We start from the raw sequence: 21,763 nt of genomic DNA, 5'->3' as shown, positions 1-21,763 counted from the left end.
TATTTTTTTTCTCGACAGGTTACTCCTACACAAGATGTAGCGTCGAGGTTCACAGTATCCCAGCAGGGGGCAACATAAACACATATTTCGGCCTGAGTCGCAGTCTGGGTTAGTTCTGCACCAAAGATTGCTGATTGGTCCAAACAACCACATGACTCCTAGTAACACCCAATAGAGATTGAGCGAATCCAGGTTGTTGCTATGGCATTTCTGACACAGCTGCTAGCAGTTAGCTCCCCTCTCTGCAATTCAAAGACCCCCTTCTCTCTTACCGAGCACTTTCGACAGACGTCCTGACAATTTTACGACGCGAGGTAGATGAAATGAGAGTGGGGGGCGACGGGTGGTTCTTTTACACATAATCCACGGAACTAAGTACCACCCCCTATTCACCCCTCCCCTTGGTTCTTCTGTCATGTGGGCTCAGGAAGCACGCTCAGCCCTTCCCATCTGTTGAGACCGTCCAAAGAAAATGGCCGGATGCATGAATACTACATTACGAACACACGAGAATGAAACTAGTCATGAATTAATACTGACTGACAGACTCCTTCCAAGTATAGTATGTGGTGTCCCTATCTCACCAGGTTTGGAAAGATGTTAACTAATAAAAATGGAGATTAATTAGGATTCATTTTATGCTTATAGGTTAGCACATTATTATGAGGCGCCTTTGTAGGCAGATGTGGAATAGTGTATGACGTCTATTTCTCTGAGCTGGCTGTGGTCCAACTCAAACACACACGGACTGATATTAATTTAAAGGGCCCCATTTATGCCCCGCCTCCGTTGCCCTCACACTACGCCGGATCACACATTCTACCCTCTGATTGGCTCTTGCCTTGTGACTGACAGCTTGTTGGCCCGCCTTCCTCGGCTTGCACCGTGAGCTCTTGCGTCGAAGATCGGATTGGAAACAGGAAGAGGACTCGAGGGGGGAGAAAAGACACGGTGGACAGGATCGGGTGAGAAAAGGTGGAGAGGAGTGAAAGGGAGGAAAAAGGGGTGCAGAGGGGGGAGTGTGGACCAAAAGACGGAAGACGAATAAGAGGTAAAAGTCGACTGCACACCGGCAACTTCATCGTGTTCGATTTGCCTTCGCCTTCTAGAAAGACACATCTCTAATAGTAACATTGTCGTAGAGCTACTGGCGCCTGCATACAATACAAGCATAACTGCATTTCGATTGACCTGTTTGCATTTGACCAGTTTCTTGTCTGCCTTGCATGTGTGTTTGTCGTGCAGCTGACACTGCAGTGTGCTGCACATTCAACACACACATGCAATGTATTCTCACGTGCAGAATTTCAAGAACCCAGGGTGTGAATTTTTGAAGCTGGTGGCGGGTGGTTGGGGCTCAACTATTGCGGCTTTAAACTGTGCAGATTAAACTGTTGAATGTGTGGAGTACAGTATAGTAAAAAAAAAAAAAAAAAAAAAAAAGCCACATTGTAAATAAGTATTGATCTGTCCATCGCCTCCTTGCACACCTTTTCAATCCCTCAATCCATCCCATCAACCTAATGCCTCTTTGCATGCCAGCATTCTGATGTGCACACAATCACGTGCACGTGCAACCTGCAATGAACCCGCTAACCTGTATCATTGTCTGCTATACATACACTTTTACACTGTGAGCAAAAGGAACCCCTCCTTCTCGCTTTTGACCTTGCCTTGGTACATTCCAGTACCCCTCGGAGAGACGTGCGTTATGGAGCATACACCGGGAGAGGCTGCCATTATAGAAGGGGATACAGCAGAGGGAGGAAAGCAAGCCTGCTGGTTATTTTTAGAAATGGCATCGATATTCGGCTCCTACTGTACATTCTCCCTCTTGGCTGCCATGCTTTTTTTTTTTTTTTTTTTTTTGTCAAACACACAATATAACCATACATAGTGTTTGTGATATCTGGGGCAGGCTGTCTGTCTCTCGTCCACGTCAGTGCTGACTGTTGCAGCTTCTCGCCTCGTCTCTCCATCTGTTCTTCTTCTTCGTGTCTGCTTCTTGTGTTAGCGAAGCCTGGAAGTCACAGGAGACGGTCCGAGTCTGGTGCAGCCCATCCTTCCTTTTATGGTGTTGGATCACAGTTTTCGCCTCCCTGCATGCACATTAAATGCACAGTAAGAGATGCATGTTTGCAGTGTTTCACTGTCAGATCGTGAGACGCTTGCTAGAATTGTTCCATCGGGAACGGATGAACAAAGACAGAAAGCAACTGTACCGCTCTCCATCAGCTCACTGCCATTACAACACCTCTCTGTCGAAATCGCACATTCTCCCCTCCTAGCTTTAGGCCTTACTATCAACTCTAGGCTAAATTATCACTGGTTGCCAGGGATACAAGGGCACACCGTGCAGGAGAACAGGGGAGGGTGTGGAATCAAGATAGCCATAAAGAGGAATTGTAACGGGCAGTTGTTTGTCGGTATCCTGACACGAAAAGTAATTGTCCTAAATCAAGTTATGATTACAGCAAAGGTAATAAAGGCAGTCACGTGGAGGAAAGAGGATGTTTATCCATCTGTCAAAGACTACCACCCATCCTTCTTCTGCCCTTATCTCTCATTTATATGATTGGAAAACAAACAAAAAAAAACTCTCAAACTAAACAATGCAGATTATTATGGATGCAGGAAAAAAACACACCAGGCTGTATCTGACACAATAAACCAGCAACTGACAATGGTATTTCCTCACTCTGTCTACTCTGTGTGTCTTTGCCAGATAGTGGAGGGGCGAGCATGTCTATTTAAAGACTGTACGGGTCTGCTGTATGTGCTATTTTGGACTGACTGACTGACTGACTGACTGACTGAGCCCATCTCCTCTTTTTTTACTAATCTTTCACTGTAAGAAAGATGCTCAATATATGGTTCTAAAACAATGACTTCAACATTAAAGAGGAAGTCAGCCCATACATTTTCTTTACAATATGTTGCACGTGCACCCCACGAACACGATATTCTGATTGGTATTGTGTTTGTGGAATATGAGTTAAAGCAAAATGCACCCATTTTTTTTTTTTATATATCCGCTCACTCACACACAAGGCTTACTTCATATAAGCCACACATGGGCCTCTCCCAGGCGGAGGATCGAACCCACACCAACCGGCACCAAAGGCAAGTGACGGTTCCACTCCTCCACCTGGAGCCCAAATCCACCCATTTTTATCCATCTCAGTTGACTGAAAATGACATCACCGTTGCTCAGGTAACAACCAATCATGGCTCAGCTTCAGAAAACCGGTCAGCTGTGATTGGTTAGATACTGAGCAAGGGATGTCGTTTTCTAATTGTCAAGTTGTTAGGTAAATAAACGTTTTAGTCGGGACAGACGGCAAAATTGTCCGATTAGTTGGTTGCAGCTTGGGAAACACCAATATTGTCCGCCCATAGATTTCCAAATGTTATACAATGCTGACTGGACGGTTTTGAATGTGGTTTTCCTACTTCTGGGTATTCTACACTTACTAACATAACCCCTCTTTGCACGTGACATCATTTGGGCCTCAGAGCTACATTCCAGATGTATGGAGCTAACCCTGCACAGATGGGTTTAATATTGGTCGCACACACAACGCTGTTGTTGTTGAGTCAAACTGGAGCTGACGGTCAACTCCCCCCTGCATCTCTGTAGCAAGAGCTTGCATTCCACTCTGCAATAGTGAGGCTTCAAAACAGATGGGGGGTATCTTTCGTCTATGTAATAGTCTGTAAATCCTTTCAAGTTTAAAGAGCTGTAAGATGTGTTTTTGCTTGTCTGGGAAACAAAGCATAACAGAAAACATGAAAACAACGGTTGTCATGAATTAAGGTCAGACTTTTTTTTTTTTAAACAGTTGCAGTATGGGATTGGCCATGTCATAAACTTATAATTTTAAAGGTATAGGAAATACTTTTTTGTTAGTTATACTTGGTGCCAAAAAAGCAAGTTCAATCAAGGTTAAAGTGGTGAACAGCTAAATTTACAGGAAGCTTATGTTCTTTACATTAGAGAGGATTACAGGGACTTTAAACAGGCATGTTTAGTCAGCATGTTGCAGCTTTTTTATTTCATACAGCAATCAATCTTATATAAAGTATACACTGAATGTCGCGGAGTCATAATTGCATGTCCATGGTAATATATTGCAGAATTATGAATGCATGTTGTGCCCTCTTTCTTCTCCAAGAATAAATCTAAACGAAATGGTCTTTACATGGCCTAAAGCCAAAGCTGTAAAAGATGTCTGGCTTTCAGTTGCTGTAGCAACTGGGTAGAAATTGACTCATGAAGAGCTTCCTCACTTACCTCATTCAGTATACACAGTGAGGCTTTTTAATGCATGGCTGCACAACATTCTATAAGCACACTATACGCAAATGTGGATGGAAAAACCTTAACCACTCAAGGAATTGCCTACAAGCTGCACAGCTGGATATGAAAGCATATTGGCAACCAACCACATCATTTTTTTTTATTCTTTTTAAGCAACAATGTTTACCTATAGACAGTAATGATATTCAGCAGCAATTTTATTCAAAAAAAAAAAAAAAAAAAAACTGAAGTCGTAGATCAAGGCTTTCAAACTTACAATTATGCAAAATCACCGTATGTTTTGATCTTCATTGATAAAGCACTACAGTAGGGTAAAAAAAAATAATAACCCAATTTGGGGTAAAAATATATAAATAAATAATACATAAAAATTAGACTGATCTGCTAGTTGAGTATTTGATACAACTTTGTTATTTGGCAATTGGCACAAAAATACTCAAAAAATTGGGTCATAGGGTCATACTGTATAAGATTGGGTTGTTTTGTGCAAGACAACCAAAAACACTGTGTCATTTGATACAGTATAAAAGAACCACCCAAACTGGGTAATATTGTACAAGACGACCCCAAAATTTGGGGCGGTTGGTTTATATAAAACAACACAAAAAATTGGGTCGTTTTTGTACACGACAAACCCAAACATCGGGCAGTTTTGTACAATACAAACCTCAAAATTGGGTAATTTTGTAAAAGAATGCCACAAATTGGGTTGGTTTATATGAAACAATGCAAAAAAATGGAATCATTTGTACAAGACGACCCCAAAAATTGGGTGAGATTATATAAAACAACACAAAAATTGGGTCATTTTGTACAAAAACAACCCAGAAAGATGTGACAAAATAGTGGATCAATCCATTTTTGACCCAAATTGGGTTATTTTTTAGCTAAATGTTTTTAGAGTGAGGAGGTCAAGTTTCACCCAGATGTACAATTTCTTCTTGATCCAAATTGGGAATTTTTTTTTCCTGCACATGCAAGAAAAAACGACATTATGATCTGGTGAGTTTTTCTGAGAACATCGCATCTTACATTTTTAATGGGGACTTGCTGTGCTAAATTTAAAAAAGCACTCTGGATTTGAATCGGGTCTGCATTAAGCATAGTTAATATTAAATGTGTTTTTTAGACTTGCTTTTTATGGTTTGCCCATTTGCATCAACAAATGAAAACAGTTGGTGATACACAAAAAAACATGCTGATTAAAACCTCCTTGGAATAAATTACTTTGTGTCCCAAAGGCTTTACATGCGCTTCCAAGTTTTGTTACTAGGTCCTGAATTCATTCAAGAAATTCTAATTGAATATAAACCCAGTAGCGCTCTCAGGTCTGCAAACTCGGGTCAATTATTGGAGCCCAGAGTTAAAGCAAACATGGTGAAGCAGCATGTACATTGTTATGCTGCACACAATAACAAAAGTGAAGTCAGCCCCAAATGCTAAATGCTATTAAGTCCTGGTTAAAAACATATTTGGGTAAGATCTGTTAAAGCGCGTTTTTTGTTTTGTTTTGTTTTTTTCAATCAAAAGTAAAACGAAAAAAATGCAGATATCCAATGATCAAGCAAGGAAAAAAAAAAAGTTCTCTTCATAAATGACTGAATCATGTGTCTTGTTTGTTCAGGTGTGAAGTGGAAGGCCTCCCGAACACAGACAGACTGGTAATCACAGAGTATTTGTTTCTATTCAAGTATTTTGTATGTGCCAATGTAGGACTGTGCAATTAATCAAATTTCTATTACATTTTCAATTATTACACTATACAATTACAAAATCTAAAAAAAAAAAAAAAAAAAAAAAAAAAAAAAAAAAAAAAAAAAAAGACTTAACTCATTCACTGCCATTGACGGAAAAATACGTCAGATTTTTGCTAGGCTGGCAGTGAATGTGTTAATACTAATTTTTGAGTTATTTAAATTCATACACCATTTGCATTCATTGCACTTTTAAATTTTAAATTAACTAATTTAATAAATTTTGTTTCATTCAAAAGGAATGTGCATAATTATAAGAAATAATTTTATTTGTCTTAATATTTTTTAGTTTTTTTTTTACGTTTAATCATTTTCTTGTTTTGTACCTAAAACATCGTCCTACTGCACAGTGCACATGCTGCACTGTTTTTGCTAAAATAAATATATAAATACTAGGTATATATTATTATAAATATATGTTATTATAAATTCAGTTTGATCCAAAATCAACTTGGGTAATTGTAGTGTTTCTAATTCTTTTTTCTTAATATTTTTAAATGCTTAAACATTTTCTTGTTTTGTACCAAAAAATAATCATTTAAATAATTGTGATCAATTATTGCCAAAATAATCGTAATTATTTTTTTCCATAATCGAGCAGCCTTTTGCCAATGGCATTTTATAGAGATGTTATAATCAAATTACTACATAAATAGTATATAAGATAGAAATGTAAATGTGCATGTTAGCAATGCATATATTGTAACTAGATTCAGCAGAAGAGTTGCATCAGAAATGTTCCCTTTACAGTGAATGATTGGTTTTGATCAGCACTATCGTCGTGGTATAACTTAACACATTCACTGCCAGCCCACCAAAAATGCATCGCATCATTTGACGTCTTTTTCCGTCAAAGGCAGTGAATGAGTTAACAATGTATATACATTTGATTGGGGTTACAATTTATAGTTGCATAGGATTGTATTGCAAGATATTTGAGAGCAATATAAGAAGGCCAAAATGCTATACAAGTGGAAAAACAACATGCAACACGTCTTCTGCAGGCTGCATGTATCACCCGGCAGAGCTGTACTCTGGCCGTAAAACATGGCACTCCTATCCAGATGGAGGACCAAACAGAGGACAATGGGCCCCGGTAAACAGTCGGCCTTGGAGCCAAACGCAAAGGTCAGCAGCAGCATGACAATACACGCAGACATTGAGTAGACATTTAAATCTGAAATTTAAGCAATAGTTCATTTATAGAGGCCCTTATGGTTTGGTTTTGTTTATGAAATGTGAAAGTGCTTCGGACATAATTTTGCTCTCATGCCAGCGGCGATGCTAAGCTAGCCGCAGGTGTGACGGCGGTTTCTGTGGTGTTGATTGAAGAGTGGCAGCGACACAGGCTGATTAACTGTGATGAGCACATTCAAGAAAAAGCACTTGGCTCGGCTGCAGTTGAGTGTGCAGTTTTAAAAACATGAGTGAATGAGCCCATTGCACCTCCACTGACGGAAGACTCGCCAATACGTCAATAGAGAACTGGTGGATGTCTTTATTTTCATTTGAATCAGTAAATAGAGGAAGTAGACTATGGACAAACCATATGGCGTTATTTCTAACAGTTCTATCTGTTGCCAATGCAGATGCAATGGAGGACGCGTTCCACCCGATCATCCCATCTCACCGTCTAGTCGTCAGTATAACAGGTGAAGAATAATAAGAGTTTAAAACTCTCCGGAAGCATTTTGAGAGTGCATTCTATTGTGCAATATGGTAATTTGTGTGTAAAAGGCCCTTTTCAAGCATGCTTGTTGTTTTCACAGTGATTATCTCCTCCACCGTGATGTTTGTTGATCAGTTTGTTTGTTTGCCAAGGGGGGAGAGGACAGTCCACTATGCCCAAGACAAGGGTTCCTCTAAGGGGCACAAGCACGTTTGGGATGGTAAAGAACATCCATTTGAGGCCCAGAACTGGCATCACAACTCTGCACGCTCATTCCACAACCGAGCTGGCACCAACAACGGTTATCTAACAAGACCAGGACAACGCTACACAAACTGGGACAGCAACGTCAGCAACTCTTTGGTGGGGCTTTTAGAAGAAGTATTTTTTCAAAGGCGTAAATGGTGTTAAGTGCTTAACATTTTGTTTCTCATCTGGGCTCTAGCATGGGAGTCCTCGCCTGCACCGTCACAACAGAGAGCTTCAGTCCCCCCCAGAAAGATGGGCTCCCTCGGATTTTCGCACGAGCTTCCCCGGTCGGATGATTAATGACAGACCCGGGCCTTGGAAACGACCGGCCTCTCACCACCGCCAAGACCAAATGCACCAGCAGAGTCCACCCCCACTGCACCCGACATCCGCAAGGGATGAGTGTCCAGCCAAGAGGAGCCGGGAGTCAGGTCCTGATCAGGTATCACTAGCTTTGGTGCTTGCAGCCCTCCGTCTATGCCCATGAGCAAGAATCCTTAAGAATCCAGCAAAAAAAGTGATTTTATTTTAATGTACCTTTTTTTAGAGGTCTTTTTTTTTTTTTTTTTTTTTTTAAACTTGGGCCCTTTATCCCACTTAACCCATGAAAGTCTAAAAAAAGCATCTGGCAAAACATGACTCTAAAACCTACGGGTGATTTTTGAGTCACCCCGAAAACCTCATGTTTTCCTGGGAATTCAACAATATTTAAAATAATTGATTTCTCAGCTCCTGGAGCAGATAGAAACAAAATTCCAAAAACATTTTAAAGCTTACACCTGTGGCGTTCACAAAAACCTAAGTTTATTATGATAAACCATCAATACATACTTTTTAAAAATCAACAAAACAAATGTCACATCTACAGGGTATATGACTCCAAATATATTTACCTTCATCATTGGATCGAGTGCTAATTATTCGTCGTCCATTCCGTTACAAAGCCGTCAAAATTTTCAACATCTTCATTTATTTCATAACTCCGGCGAATCCGCGTCAACCATAAAAAAAAATAAATACAAAATAAAAAAATCCAGGATATGCTACGAGGCCCACATTACAATCTCGTGCATATTCTGATGCATTTAAGACCTATCCACTCTCCCGGCCTGAATCTCTCTTCAATGTGGATAGACATGGACTCTTACTGTCTTCCTGTTTCTGGCACAGTTGACTGAAAGAATGCGTGTTCCTCTCTTATAGTCATCTCATCCAGGATCAAGACATTTAGTTGGCCGTCCACCATCCCCACCTCGCCACCACCGTTGTAACCAAGATGACTGGAAGCCACCTCACGACCGGGCAGGTCCTAACCACCCCTCTGACCACAGGACCTCAACAACACATCAACAGGTATACTCGCTTATTTATGTAAAATTGCACTTCATTTCTGACTTCATTTCTTTTTTATACAGGAGACCTCAAAATCACGCGCTGGAGGACATAGCTTTTGCAACAGTGACCGAACAGTCCAAAACCAGGGTTGCAGCAGCAGGGCTTCTCATCTTGGGAACGGTTATCGAAAAATGTCTTCACCAGCAGAACACACCCGTGTGCCTTACAGCCACCAAAATCCTCATTACCACCAACAGCGGCACACTCGCCACCTCAGAGATGAACAGCACAAACCTCTGACGCACCGCCTGGAGGAAGAGGAGAACTCGAGGAATCATCTCCGCAAGCAAAGCACAGTAGGAAATTGTTCATTTGAAGTGTAATAATATTATTAAATTACATTTGTTTGGACGCATTTTGAGTATTTTTTTTATTTTTTTATTTTTTTTTTTTTTTCTTTTTAGTCCCACAACCATAGGAAGTCCATGGGAAGTCCATGTGTCTGTGGCAAACTGCTAAGAATATATATGAGGGGTGTCAGGCGGTTAAAATTTTTAATCGTAATTAATCACATGACTTCAATAGTTAACTCACGATTAATTGCAAATTTTATATATATCTATTCTAAATGTACAATAAAATATTTAAGTTTTTCATACTCTTGTTAACATGAACATGAAAAAAAGTTAAATAGAAATATGACTGTATCTTTTCAGTTTACTCCCTTAAAAACAGCATGATTCTTTTTATTAGCAAACAGTGCATCACCACGGCAACAGCGTGTGACGAAATACAGAGCTTTCATCTTAAACGTCTTTATATGAAAAACCCAAAGTTTGAAGAAATTCCAAAATAAATTCAAAATGTTTGGGGCTGTTACATATACCTCCCAATTTTCAGAGCTCTAGGGAAAACGTGCAACCGGGTATGGTTCTTTAAAAATTTGTACTGAGCTATTTATTGAAATTAGGGGTGTCAGGCAATTAAAATTTTGAATGTAATTAATCGCTTGACTTCAATAGTTCAATAGTAATAATTCATAAAATTGAGTTACAAATTTAAAAGATGTATTGTATTGATTTGTGTTGAGGTCATTTTTATGCCACTAGATGGCATAATTGCATTTGTAAGACAGTGACACGTGACCTTAGTGCATTTTTTTTTTCATATTAAGAGCTATCTGATCGTTAACATACAGTAACGTGAAAATCTGCACATTTTTCAAATTCTAAAATACAGCTTGACCCCAGTGTCCACAAATTATATGCATTATTATTACATTTATTACTGCTAAATTTTGATGTGGACGTGTCTGCTGGAATTCGCCCAGTACAGACTTTTGAAATAAGGGGCGGTCATTAATCGTGCATTAAATTAAAAAAATTGTAGTGTTAATTTTAAATTCACTCAAAATTAACACCCCTAACATATATGAATTTACTTTACAGGAAATTCACCGTAATGTAAGAGGCATTTCAAGAGAGCCAGGCCCCTTCAGGAATTCTGCAGAAGAATCTCCGAACTATTCCTCCCTTCATTCGAAAGACTCTGCTCACAGTCCACGTGTTAGCCTTCCATTACACAAAGCAGCGAACAACAGTCAGCAATGTAGCCCTGGCCTCAGCGGGCAACCAAAAGTCCAGGGAAGCCCAACTCCCAAAGCAAGATTCTGCTCAACCTCCATCTCGTCTCATACATCTCCAGCTGGTACAAAATCCCGGTTTTCAGAGGTCAAACACAAGAAGACCTCGCAGCTTCTCAGCTCAAGACTAAACAAGCCAGAAAAGGAGTCCGATGCCCGCAGAACGGTTGGATGCATACAAAATGACAAACTGGTGAAGAGAGGGAGAAGGGATGATGTGGCAAAGGCAAACAAAAAGGCTGAAGACAGAAAAAAACGGAAGAAAAAAGAACGGAAATTAATTGAGAAAAAAAAGAAAAGGGATAAGGCAAAGAGGAAAGAAAAGAAAATAACCCTGAAAGCAAAGACCACAGAGCAGGAATCTTACGGCTCCTCTCTTTTTTCTAACTCTTCAGTAGAGGAGCATCTTTCTACTAGTCCATCTTTTCCTCAAGGACTTTCACTCCCCACAAAAAACAGCTCCAGCCCGATCACTGTCTCATCTCGACCAGAACGAGGACCAAAACCTGAAGATGCACTGCCTTCCCTTTTGTATGAAGCCTTAAAACCTCTCAGCGCAACGTGTTCTGTGAGTAGTGAGCAGCCGGGCCGTGACAAAGGGCAAGGAGGGCTCCTCCACGCCCCGGATCTCCAACCTGTGGCTGTGATTGGAAATCGAGAAGTGGGAGACAACCTTGCTAACACTCCTCCTGTACTCAGCTGGCAGGGCTCGCCGGTATCAGATGTGGCGGAGGATCACGACGACGTAGAAAAGGGAATGCTAAGCAGGCCTGTCCTCCAGCCCAGCCCCACTCAGTGTCTTTCTCCTCCGCCTTTGGAAGACGAGAATATCGACGTCGTGGTTAATGTTGGAAGTAAACTGGCAGATTGTTCAGAACCCAAATCAAGTACAACTAATCATGTCCTTGAAGGTGAGACAAAGAAAGAAAATCCAGTAAAGTCCGGCTGTCTACATCATGAGCTTCGCCATAAAGCAGGTCTGGATGACGTCTTCAAGAGTCTGGCCACTTTCCTCAGTGGCCAGAGGACTGCATGTCGCGGGGGTCCATTTGGGGGTTCTGCTTTCACCGCTAATGGGGTTAAAGTTGCTTCTTCTCTTGCAATGGGACCAGATATGAACTGCCACCAGCGTCAAGATTCAGCCCTCAAGTCGCATCCGGCGTCATCCTCGGAAACGAATAAACAGTCAGATTCACTTTTAGAAAAGCGCAGTGAGGCGGATCACTGTGAGCCTATCACAGACACGTCCGCCAGTAAAACAGTGGAGCCTGATGTTGATATTAAAGACAGACAAAAGGGTGAAGACACCCAAACGGAAAAAGGGGTCTCTCTTTTGGACCACTCACTTAGCGCCGAGCTGAGACTGACCACCACCCACACCACCTCTTTGAACCACCTCCTCGTCTCAAAGAAAGACAAGCGGCTAAAGAGTGAGGACAGACAGAGCAGAATTAAGATAAAGAAAGAGAAAAGCACCGACATCGCCAAATCTAAACAAAGACATCAAAAACAAAAATCCCCTCCGATCAATGATGTGCCGAAAAAGAGAGCGAAACATGAAAAAGGAAAAGCAAACATCACAACAAAGATTAAAGATGATGTCAGTGTGCTTGGAACTGTTGTTTCATCAGGAGCTGGAACCTCTGATACTAAAACGTCAAGCTTGTTGCCAACTCTCAATGCATCCAAATTCAACACCACCACGCCAGCTTCTGTTGACCCACTCAAGATCAAAATACTGTCCATGGGCTTTACCAAGGAGCTAAAGGTCCTCTTGGTGAAAATGAAGATTGATGGCAAACACACGTTCAACACAGCAGAAATGGAAGAGCAAAAAATCCCACTTGATCAGATCAGCATCCAAAACACAGGGGCTGAAATAGTGGGAGCTTGCAAGTAAGTAGTCACCCAAAAGATACCGTAACTATTTTTCGATTGATCTGAAAGAATATTTCAATGCACTGCTTGCTTTGTGTTTTTAATCACAGGAGGGCAAAGGTTAAGGAGAAATTCAAGGAGTCGTACCTGCATCCTTCCCTTTCTGTGAAACCGAAACTTTCCGTCCAGATTCCCATTCCTCGAGAAAAGCGCAACCCGCCCACGCCAAGTATCTATGTAAGTCCGCACAAGTATACAACAAATCCTATTTTATTCAGTGTTAAACCTCCACAATAGTGTTGAAATTTGACTAAAGACTGAAATACTGAATAATTTGGCTAACTTAATAAATCACGAGCAGTGTTGCCACAGTTACCCTAAAAAAGCAACTTAGTTATTTTACTGATTACTTGATTTTAGAGTAACTAAGTTAGATTACAAGTTACTTTAAGTTATATTCAGCAAATATCGACAACCCTGTTTAACATAAAAAAAAGAACAAAAACAAAATACACAACCTATTTTAACTGAAAAATATTGAGCTTTTTTTTTTAATGGATTTCACTTAACATAAATCGGGCTACTTGTTTTTAATAATAATGAAAAAAAAACAAAAAAAAAACTTAAGTCTTTCTTCACTCAACATGAATAAATTTTAATTGCATCTAAAATAAAAGCAGTCTGTTTTTATTTGACATACAAAACTGAAGATAGTCAATGTGCTAAAAATGACGTCATTCCCTCATATGATTTGAAAATTCACCATGTTCATGATGTCAATACCAGAGTTTCTCATCCTTATGTGTAAAGAGTGTATAGTTATTTGTTTAGTGACTTTAGTGAGAACTATTGTATTAGGAATCAGGTGGGATTTTTTTCTGTATTTGTTTTTATTCATTAGTTTTAGGGGAGGGAAGGTAAGGGAAGGTACCGCGAGTTAGAAGAACTCTCGTCAGTTTATTTCCTTCTAACTAGGGCCTCTTGCAGGCTGTTAAATGCTACTAGCGGTGATAGTGTCAGGTGCCTCTGTCAACATAATGCGGTCCTATTCTATGCTATTGCACAATCTACAATTATAAACACATTAAATGATTACCGCGCCAACAATGCCTGGGCATTATTTTCTTGGTAAAGGCAGAATTTTGGATGCAGCGCTTGTGTTGTATTGATTGTGCGGTGTTGTGGATACAGAATACAGCATTGCATTGTTGTTGTTTGCAGTTGGAGAGCAGGAGGGACGCCTTCTCGCCCGTCCTGCTTCAGTTCTGCACCGATCCCAAGAATGCGGTTACGGTCATCAGGGGCCTTGCTGGCTCTCTCCGCCTCAGTGAGTTTATACACAACACAAATTCTGAGGCTACTGAACCAATAATTGCGCTTTATTCTTTGTCATCAGTGTGTGAAACTGCTAAACCTACAATGCAATACATGCAATCACTGAAGACAAAGGGGCAATATTTGTGTATCCCATTTAGTCATCTTGTGGGGGTCTACACAGTCATGATACTTAGTTGTATGTGTTTTGTGTATTTTTTTTTAAGAGGTGTCAAAATGAGTGCATTAATTTTGAGTTAATTTAAAGTTCCTTTTACGCCACTATTGTTTTTAAACGCACTATTAATGACCACCCCTTACTTCGGAAGCTTGTACTGGGAAAATTATAGTCACAAGGCAGAAGACACACCCACGCAGTAATAAATTTATTAATTTTAGCAATTTGTGGAGACAGGGGTCAAGCTATATTTTGTCATTTTAAAAATGTGCAGAATTTCGCAAGTTACTTCATTTTAAAGATTAGATAGCTCTTTATATGAAAAGAAAAATGCACTGAGCTGTCTCTGTCTTACAATTGCAATTATGCCATCTAGTGGCAGAAAAATGACCTCAACACAAATCAGTGTCACACTTTTTTTTTTTTTTTATCATACATGAAGTTTTTGTTGTTGTTGTTTTTTAACTCAAATATATAAATTATTATAAATTACTGTATCAATGCAGTCATATTTCTATTAGCTTAACATTTTTTTCCACTTTTATGTTAACGGGTGTATGAAATATATTTTATTGTACATTTTATTGTCCATTTCGAACAGATAATATGCAATTTGTCGTGAGTTAACTATTAAATCATGCAATTACGATAAAAAAATTGTAAATCGCCTGACACCACTAATATTTTTCAACAAAAAAAGTGTTACTCTTTTTCATTCCAGCTAACATATATGAGACTCTTGCCATCTCAACTTAAAAACACAATTTGTCAATAGGGTTACGCTCAGTAACTATTTTATTAATTGTAGAGAAATCTAAAATTTGTCACCATTTTGGGAAATCGTTTAAGCAACATTCACTTTTACATTTTGCACACGTCAGACAGAATTTAAAACTGTTCAAGAAACATCCGATAAAAATGTTTGTTTTTTTTCCTATGTGAGACCTTGGCTTGTTTTCCACCAAATCTCTGGTGGAGGCCAATGCGGAGCACGCTGTGGAGGTGAGGACTCAGGTGCAGCAGCCCGCTGATGAAAACTGGGATTCCCGCGGCTCAACTCAGACGTGGCCGTGCGAGAGCAGCCGCTCGCATACCACCATCGCCAAATACGCTCAGTACCAGGCCTCCAGCTTCCAGGAGAGCCTGCAGGTAGACCTTTTTCCGCGGGGCACCCACACTTGTACTCATCAAGCACGCAATGTTTAGCTTGGTGTACAAATAAAGTTGTAAAGTCAAATGTGATGTAATAATGGACAGACTTGTTGCCGTTGGCACAACCTGCCAGCTAAGCTCATGTAGACGCTTTATAGGAGGAGAAGGAGAGTGAGAACGAAGAGGAAGACGAGCAAGCTGACTCCTCAAATTCATCATCCACTGCCAAAGCAGGTGTGACATCAGCCAGCAATAAAGCCTCGACCGACATGAAAGCCACCTGCGCGCTCACCTCCATCAAAAACACCGCCGCAAACACACCCAGGTTAGCGCAAAAGACGGCGTTTGCAATCATAAGGGATTTAGAATTTGGGGTTCTTAGATACTCAAACGTTCCCATTCCTTCCCAGCTCGGAAATGAAGTCTGTTGGCAAAATCATCAAATTTGGGACCAATATAGATCTCTCAGACCCCAAACGGTGAGTTCAATAAATTCTCGCCATTGGAATAGCTAAGTCGTTTCACGCGAGCTGCCGTATTTCTCGAAGGTGGAAACCTCAGCTGCAGGAGCTGCTCAAGCTGCCAGCGTTCATGCGAGTGGAGTCGGTCAACAACATGCTCAGTCACGTCGGTCACACCATCCTGGGCATGAACACTGTCCAGCTCTACATGAAAGTTCCGGGCAGCCGGACACCAGGTCAGTTGAGCTTTGGTATGCTCCATTTTGTATTCCGTTAGGAGCCCAACAATGATTGCTGAAATGGTGTTCAGTTCAGTTTCAGAGGCATTGTTTTGTTCTCAGGTCACCAGGAGAACAACAACTTCTGCTCAGTCAACATAAATATTGGACCAGGTGACTGTGAATGGTTTGCTGTCCATGAGCACTACTGGGAGTCGATCAACAAATTCTGCGAGAAGTGAGTGAGGAGGTTTGATTTTAACAACAGGAGAAAACTCCGTTCCGCCGTTCTACGCTTTTCAATTTCAGGCATGGAGTCGATTACCTGACAGGGTCCTGGTGGCCAGTACTGGAAGATCTCTACAGCTCCAACATCCCCGTGTACCGTTTCATCCAGAGGCCAGGCGACTTGGTGTGGATCAATGCAGGGACTGTGCATTGGGTCCAAGCAGTGGGCTGGTGCAACAACATCGCCTGGAATGTGGGACCTTTAAACTGTGAGTCACAGGAACCAACATTTGGAGAAAATGTTAACAAAGCCGCTTGATAGCCATCTCTTTGTCTGGATTTACAGATTTTCATGTTCACTTTCACATCACTTGTGTTTCCCGCATTAGCATACCAGTATCAACTAGCCCTGGAGCGATACGAGTGGAATGAGCTGAAGAAGGTTAAGTCAATCGTTCCCATGATCCACGTTTCCTGGAATGTGGCTCGCACCATCAAAATCACAGACCAGGACACCTACAAGATGATTAAGTAAGAATTTTGTTGTTGAGCTCTTTATTATTATTAGTAGTAGTAGTAGTAGTATTGTAGGAATGCTGAAGCATTCCCACATGTTATGTGATTTTATTCTCCACACTTTTTTTGCCGCCCACATAATACTTATAATTTACACTGTTCAAATTAAAACTAGCTTCAAATATTCACGCCTCCTGGGATATATATCGCCTGATTCCATATTACTTAAAGTATTTGATCAATTTAAATGTTTAATATCAATTTTTCCCCATTCATTTTCAATGGGACAGACATTGAACTTTTTGTAACTATCCCTAATTTGAAACGATCTTCTCTGTGTTCCTCCTCTGCCAGACACTGCCTCCTGCAGTCCATCAAGCATATCCAGATTTTGAGGGAACAATTGGTATCTTCAGGAAAGAAAATCTGTTATCAGAGTCGTTTGAAGGAGGAGCCGGCTTACTACTGCAACGAGTGTGACGTCAGTTTCCCAACTCGTCATTTTTCTTTTCACGTTTTCTGCTGTCGAGTTGCGTGTGTCATGTACTTTTTTTGGTATTTGTGCAGCTGGAGGTGTTCAACATGCTGTTTGTGACCAGCGAGCACAGCATGAAGAAGACCTACGTGGTGCACTGTGAGGACTGCGCCCGGGCCAAGAGCCCATCGTTGACTGGGGTGGTGGTGCTGGAACAGTATCGGACAGAGGAGTTGATGAAAATTTACGACAGCTTCACGCTGGTTAGTCTTGGTCTCCGTTCCAAGTTCCGTCCACTTTCTAGAACATGTTTCCACCATTCTTGTAAGCGCTAATGGAAAAGTTTGTGCTCTGTGGTCTACTCAGAATCAGATTTAGTGGCCAAGTATGTAAAAAAGATGAGGAAATTGTCTTCCGTCATTCTGTCAAAGAAACAACAATTAACTCATTCAAACCCAAAAACGTGTAAATACGTTTTTAATACTTTGTCCTTCATTCCCAAAAACGTATTTCTACGTTTTGTTGTTGTTGTTTTTTAATACACGAGCATACAGAAGGCTTTCATGCAGCTTCTGATATGAAAAGGTGGCTTAAAGCAAGTGTAGTAGTACAAAAACGACCAGCAGGTGGCAGCAGAGCATAAGAGATCAACCAGGATCATGTTGTAATAAGCTCTTTTTGTGAATGTGAATCAATATTAATGAAACTTAACTGTATTCTAATGATAATTGCTGCAAAATGGAAACATATACAAATACATGTTTTTTTTCCTGATGAAAGAAAAGATGTCAATCTTTCTTTTGGTAGGTTCCATGTTTTTATAGCAATGGAACACAATATTCTGTGGGCCTTGCAAAAGCAATCACTTCTCTGAAAATGGCTGGGAGTGAATGAGTTAATAATGACCAACAAGGGGAGACAGAATGGTAAGCCTGGTGATTCACCAAAATAGCGTCCCTGGATTTTTTTAGACGACAAAGAAGAAAACATGAGGAACGAGGGAAGGAGAAAACCAAAGTGAAAAATATGCTCCTGTATATTATGTTGAGGCCAGAGCTTTTAATCCTGTAAGGTGAGACATGAGGCTGATTTTAATTATTATTACCTTATTTTGGCTGTTTTTTTTTTTTTTTTAATTGGGCAGCCATTGTCAAACTGACTAAAAATGCCGCCTGTCACCCTGAGCCCCCTTCGCGCAATGAACCGCGACTCGTGTTGACAGTGACGAGTTGATTGTGAAGCGACTTGCGATTTGACCCCATGAGTGAAATACGTCGCACCGCTGAACCTAACCGTGTTTTGTCTTTTTCCCGTCAGGATCCATCACCCTTATCAAAATGAGGACGTCTCCATGGCGTCGTCCAGCCAGAACCAAAACCGAGGGCAGCGCAAACGTTGCCTCCAAGGCAATCAATGTTTACTCTGTTGTTTACATCTCACGATTTAAAGGTTTCGCTACTCAGCCAATCCAAGTACAGCTCACTGTCTTCCCCCCCTATACCAGCTGCTGATTGGACGTGCGCATCGAAATAGAATGACTAGAATGGTAACTGTCATGGATGGAAGCAAAAAAAAAAAAAAAAAAGTGAGCACTGCTGTGAAAATCAGGTTCTTTTACATTCAACGGACTCTGCTGTGATTCAAAAGCGTCAAGTAGCCAATTTTATGTCTCAATTCAGGTACTTTTATGCAAATTCCGTTTTTTTTTTTTTACACCAATCTAGTTATTCTATATGTCCATGAATTTGCTGTGATTCTATGATACCAGCAGGGGAAAGCGCTTCACACGGGAGAGGTAGCTGATTGTCACATTTGCGTCCGATTTGATTGATTGATTGATATCGATCCCAGTTTGTGTTGATCTTCAGGTAAACTTGAACACGTTTGTTACACATGCCTGTAAACTGAGGTGCTATATACTGCGGTTGTATTTATTATTATTGTTAGATCAGTTCAAAAGAAAAAAAATTCCACCAGCTTGGAAGTACACCACATTGGCCTTGTGAACTGTATTATGAGAAGTTGTAATTGAAGTGTAAAACTATGCCAATATGTTTTTTTGTTTAAAAAAAAAAAAAAAGTTTCTCTACGATACGGGTTTGTTAGAGAACTAATACGGCTTAGTTGGGGATCAAACAGTCGATCGATATAATCTATGATACACCGAAAAGCAAACGTGTGGATTTTCTATTGTTTGTTTGCTATGGGAACACAATCTCAATTTTATACCTCTTTGTGTTGCTTGTTTTTCGATGACATGAACATAAATAACTGTACATTGTGAATGACTTTATGGGATAAAAGATGCTGTGCATAGATGAAGTATAACAGGAATGGCCAATTTTGTTGCCTCCAGTGGGGTGAGACAAGAAACTACCAACTTCACTTTTGCATATCCACTAATTATACCAGCAAACAGCACTGGATATGTAACGAGGAGTAAATTGATGTCTCACTATAACGTCTCTAATTTTATACTCTTTTTATCCCATTTTGTGTATAATAGACCATTTTGAAACACAAAACAAATTTTATCTGATAAAATACATCACATAATAAAATATAATGACTTCTGAAGTAACGTATGTTTTTAAATTGCAAAAGGTTTTATTCCTTTATGATGCTAAAAATTTGGGAATGAAGTCAAACGTGATTTATCCCCTGCTATTATTTCTCTATGCACACCATATCATGTATATAATATATCTGTTTTCTAGTTTACTTGACTTAAATAGTTCTTTTGAATCAAATTTGTAAATGTTCAAATTTGTCATCCTCAGTCTCTTGTTTGAAAAAAAATAATATGAAACAATCCTGAAGTATCCTAATTCATTCATTTTAATTACTGCACTGGGAATTTCTTCCTACTTTAATACCTCTTTTTTTTGTTCTGGTTTTGTTTTGTGGGGGGATTGCAAAGGAAAATTTGTAAATTGTGACATTATTTATACTGTACATGCAACATGGTTTTCTGAAATATTTATTGCATATCAAATGGTACTGATTGATGGGGCTACAAGGTCTTTTCATATGGGGGGGAGGGGCCAGTGTAATCCCCTTTGGTGCTTCGACCCCTGTTTGCCCCCCTTCCCGTCACGTCGCCACACGATGACGAATACGCAGCGAAACAACTCAAGCCAACCTGCTGGTGCTGACAAACATTACAACACACTTTACTGTATCTAAAATCAAATCTTTGTACTGTAATTAGCTCATAAATACTAATTTTGTTTTTTTACCTTTTCAATTGTGTGAAGTTCATAATCTTGTGTGGCTATATTGGTGACTTTTATGAGCATTAGTAGCTGTAGTTGTAACTCTTGACACATTTTTTGCAGAGACTTCAAAAGATGTCTTTTAATGGCCAATGTTTTGTTTTTCTGTGTGTGTTTTTGTCTTCTCCTCATTCTGGGTTTTTATTTGACAGATGTAATGTTTTGGTTTCTCTCTCTTATGATGTTTGATTTTTTTTGCTGCACTTATACTTTCAAATAGGATTATGTAGACAAAAACCTGAGCCAGACCTGTCTTAAATCCCTCTGTGATATTTCTGTGACATATTGTATTGTATTGTTCAAGACAATAAAATGTTTTGATAAATTATTCAACAATGTATTATGGATGAGTTATACAGTCTTCCCTCGCTATAACGCGGTTCACTTTTCGCGGTCTCGCTGTATCGCGGATTTTTTTTTAAGTGCAATTTTGCATATTTTTTTTCACAGTAATATACCCATTTTATAAAATTTATGAAGGTTTGAACATTGGCAATGTTTGAACAAGAGAGAAATGTGAGAACATTTTGGGCTCAAATACCACAATGTAATTACAAAAAAAAAAAAAAATCTGTTAGATCACCCACTGTCACCACACACACGCACACTCAGTAACGTGTCATCTATTGTTAACTTAATATTGTTCTATTTTTAACGTTTACGTCCATCCTGGGGCTTGACGCAAACAAAACGGCTCAAGCTGCACATCTGCAGCAAGGGGATATCCTGGTTCCAAGGACAGGAAAACGGTTTTTCCTCTAACAAGCACAGCCTTGACAGGGGCACTAAAACATCACATCCACATAAGCACGCACAAACAACTCACTCGTTGTTAATTGCAAAACCATCCAACATTGCCTCGGGGTGTCTACACTTTTTCAAAACTGTTAAAAGTCCCGTCTTCTCTTCAAAGTCAACACTGTACATCAGCCCTGTGAACATGTAAATAAATAAACGATAACGCCCGAAAATGAGGCTCGATATCATAAAACTGATTCCAGCCTTTGAACTTGAGCCCCCGACGGCTTCTTATCATGCTGCGGCCTCTTTTTTTCTCTCCAGAAAATTAGTCCAGCTCTACCCCCAGCCTCATTTCCT

The 21,763-nt window shown here is 40.0% G+C and overlaps 1 protein-coding gene across 1 annotated transcript; it reads left to right on the top strand.

The window, feature by feature from the left end:
• Positions 1-918: 918 nt before the first annotated feature.
• kdm6bb (lysine (K)-specific demethylase 6B, b) lies at positions 919-20,993 on the top strand. The gene is made up of 21 exons (XM_077504663.1): positions 919-1,051; positions 5,946-5,982; positions 7,080-7,203; positions 7,665-7,727; positions 7,897-8,107; positions 8,190-8,435; positions 9,197-9,346; positions 9,409-9,684; positions 10,777-12,866; positions 12,959-13,085; positions 14,070-14,175; positions 15,284-15,489; positions 15,651-15,817; positions 15,903-15,971; positions 16,041-16,189; positions 16,295-16,409; positions 16,481-16,668; positions 16,789-16,930; positions 17,270-17,396; positions 17,483-17,653; positions 18,708-20,993. Exons 3-21 carry the CDS (start codon positions 7,085-7,087, stop codon positions 18,729-18,731), a joined length of 4,746 nt encoding a protein of 1,581 aa, XP_077360789.1. The 5' UTR covers positions 919-1,051; positions 5,946-5,982; positions 7,080-7,084; the 3' UTR covers positions 18,732-20,993.
• The last annotated feature ends 770 nt before the right edge of the window (positions 20,994-21,763 follow it).

This window comes from Festucalex cinctus, chromosome 18, assembly GCF_051991245.1.
Source record: "Festucalex cinctus isolate MCC-2025b chromosome 18, RoL_Fcin_1.0, whole genome shotgun sequence".
In the NCBI taxonomy this organism is placed as follows: domain Eukaryota; kingdom Metazoa; phylum Chordata; class Actinopteri; order Syngnathiformes; family Syngnathidae; genus Festucalex; species Festucalex cinctus.
The sequence above is the reverse complement of the archived record's forward strand: the minus strand, read 5'-3'. Positions and strand labels throughout refer to the sequence as shown.

Bases quoted from the DNA above. Each gene is read 5' to 3' on its own strand.
- kdm6bb (XM_077504663.1), top strand. From the start codon at position 7,085: ATGTATCACCCGGCAGAGCTGTACTCTGGCCGTAAAACATGGCACTCC. The intron at 8,436-9,196 runs GTATCACTAGCT...CCTCTCTTATAG, and splicing joins GGGAGTCAGGTCCTGATCAG to TCATCTCATCCAGGATCAAG. The intron at 16,410-16,480 runs GTGAGTGAGGAG...TTTCAATTTCAG, and splicing joins ATCAACAAATTCTGCGAGAA to GCATGGAGTCGATTACCTGA.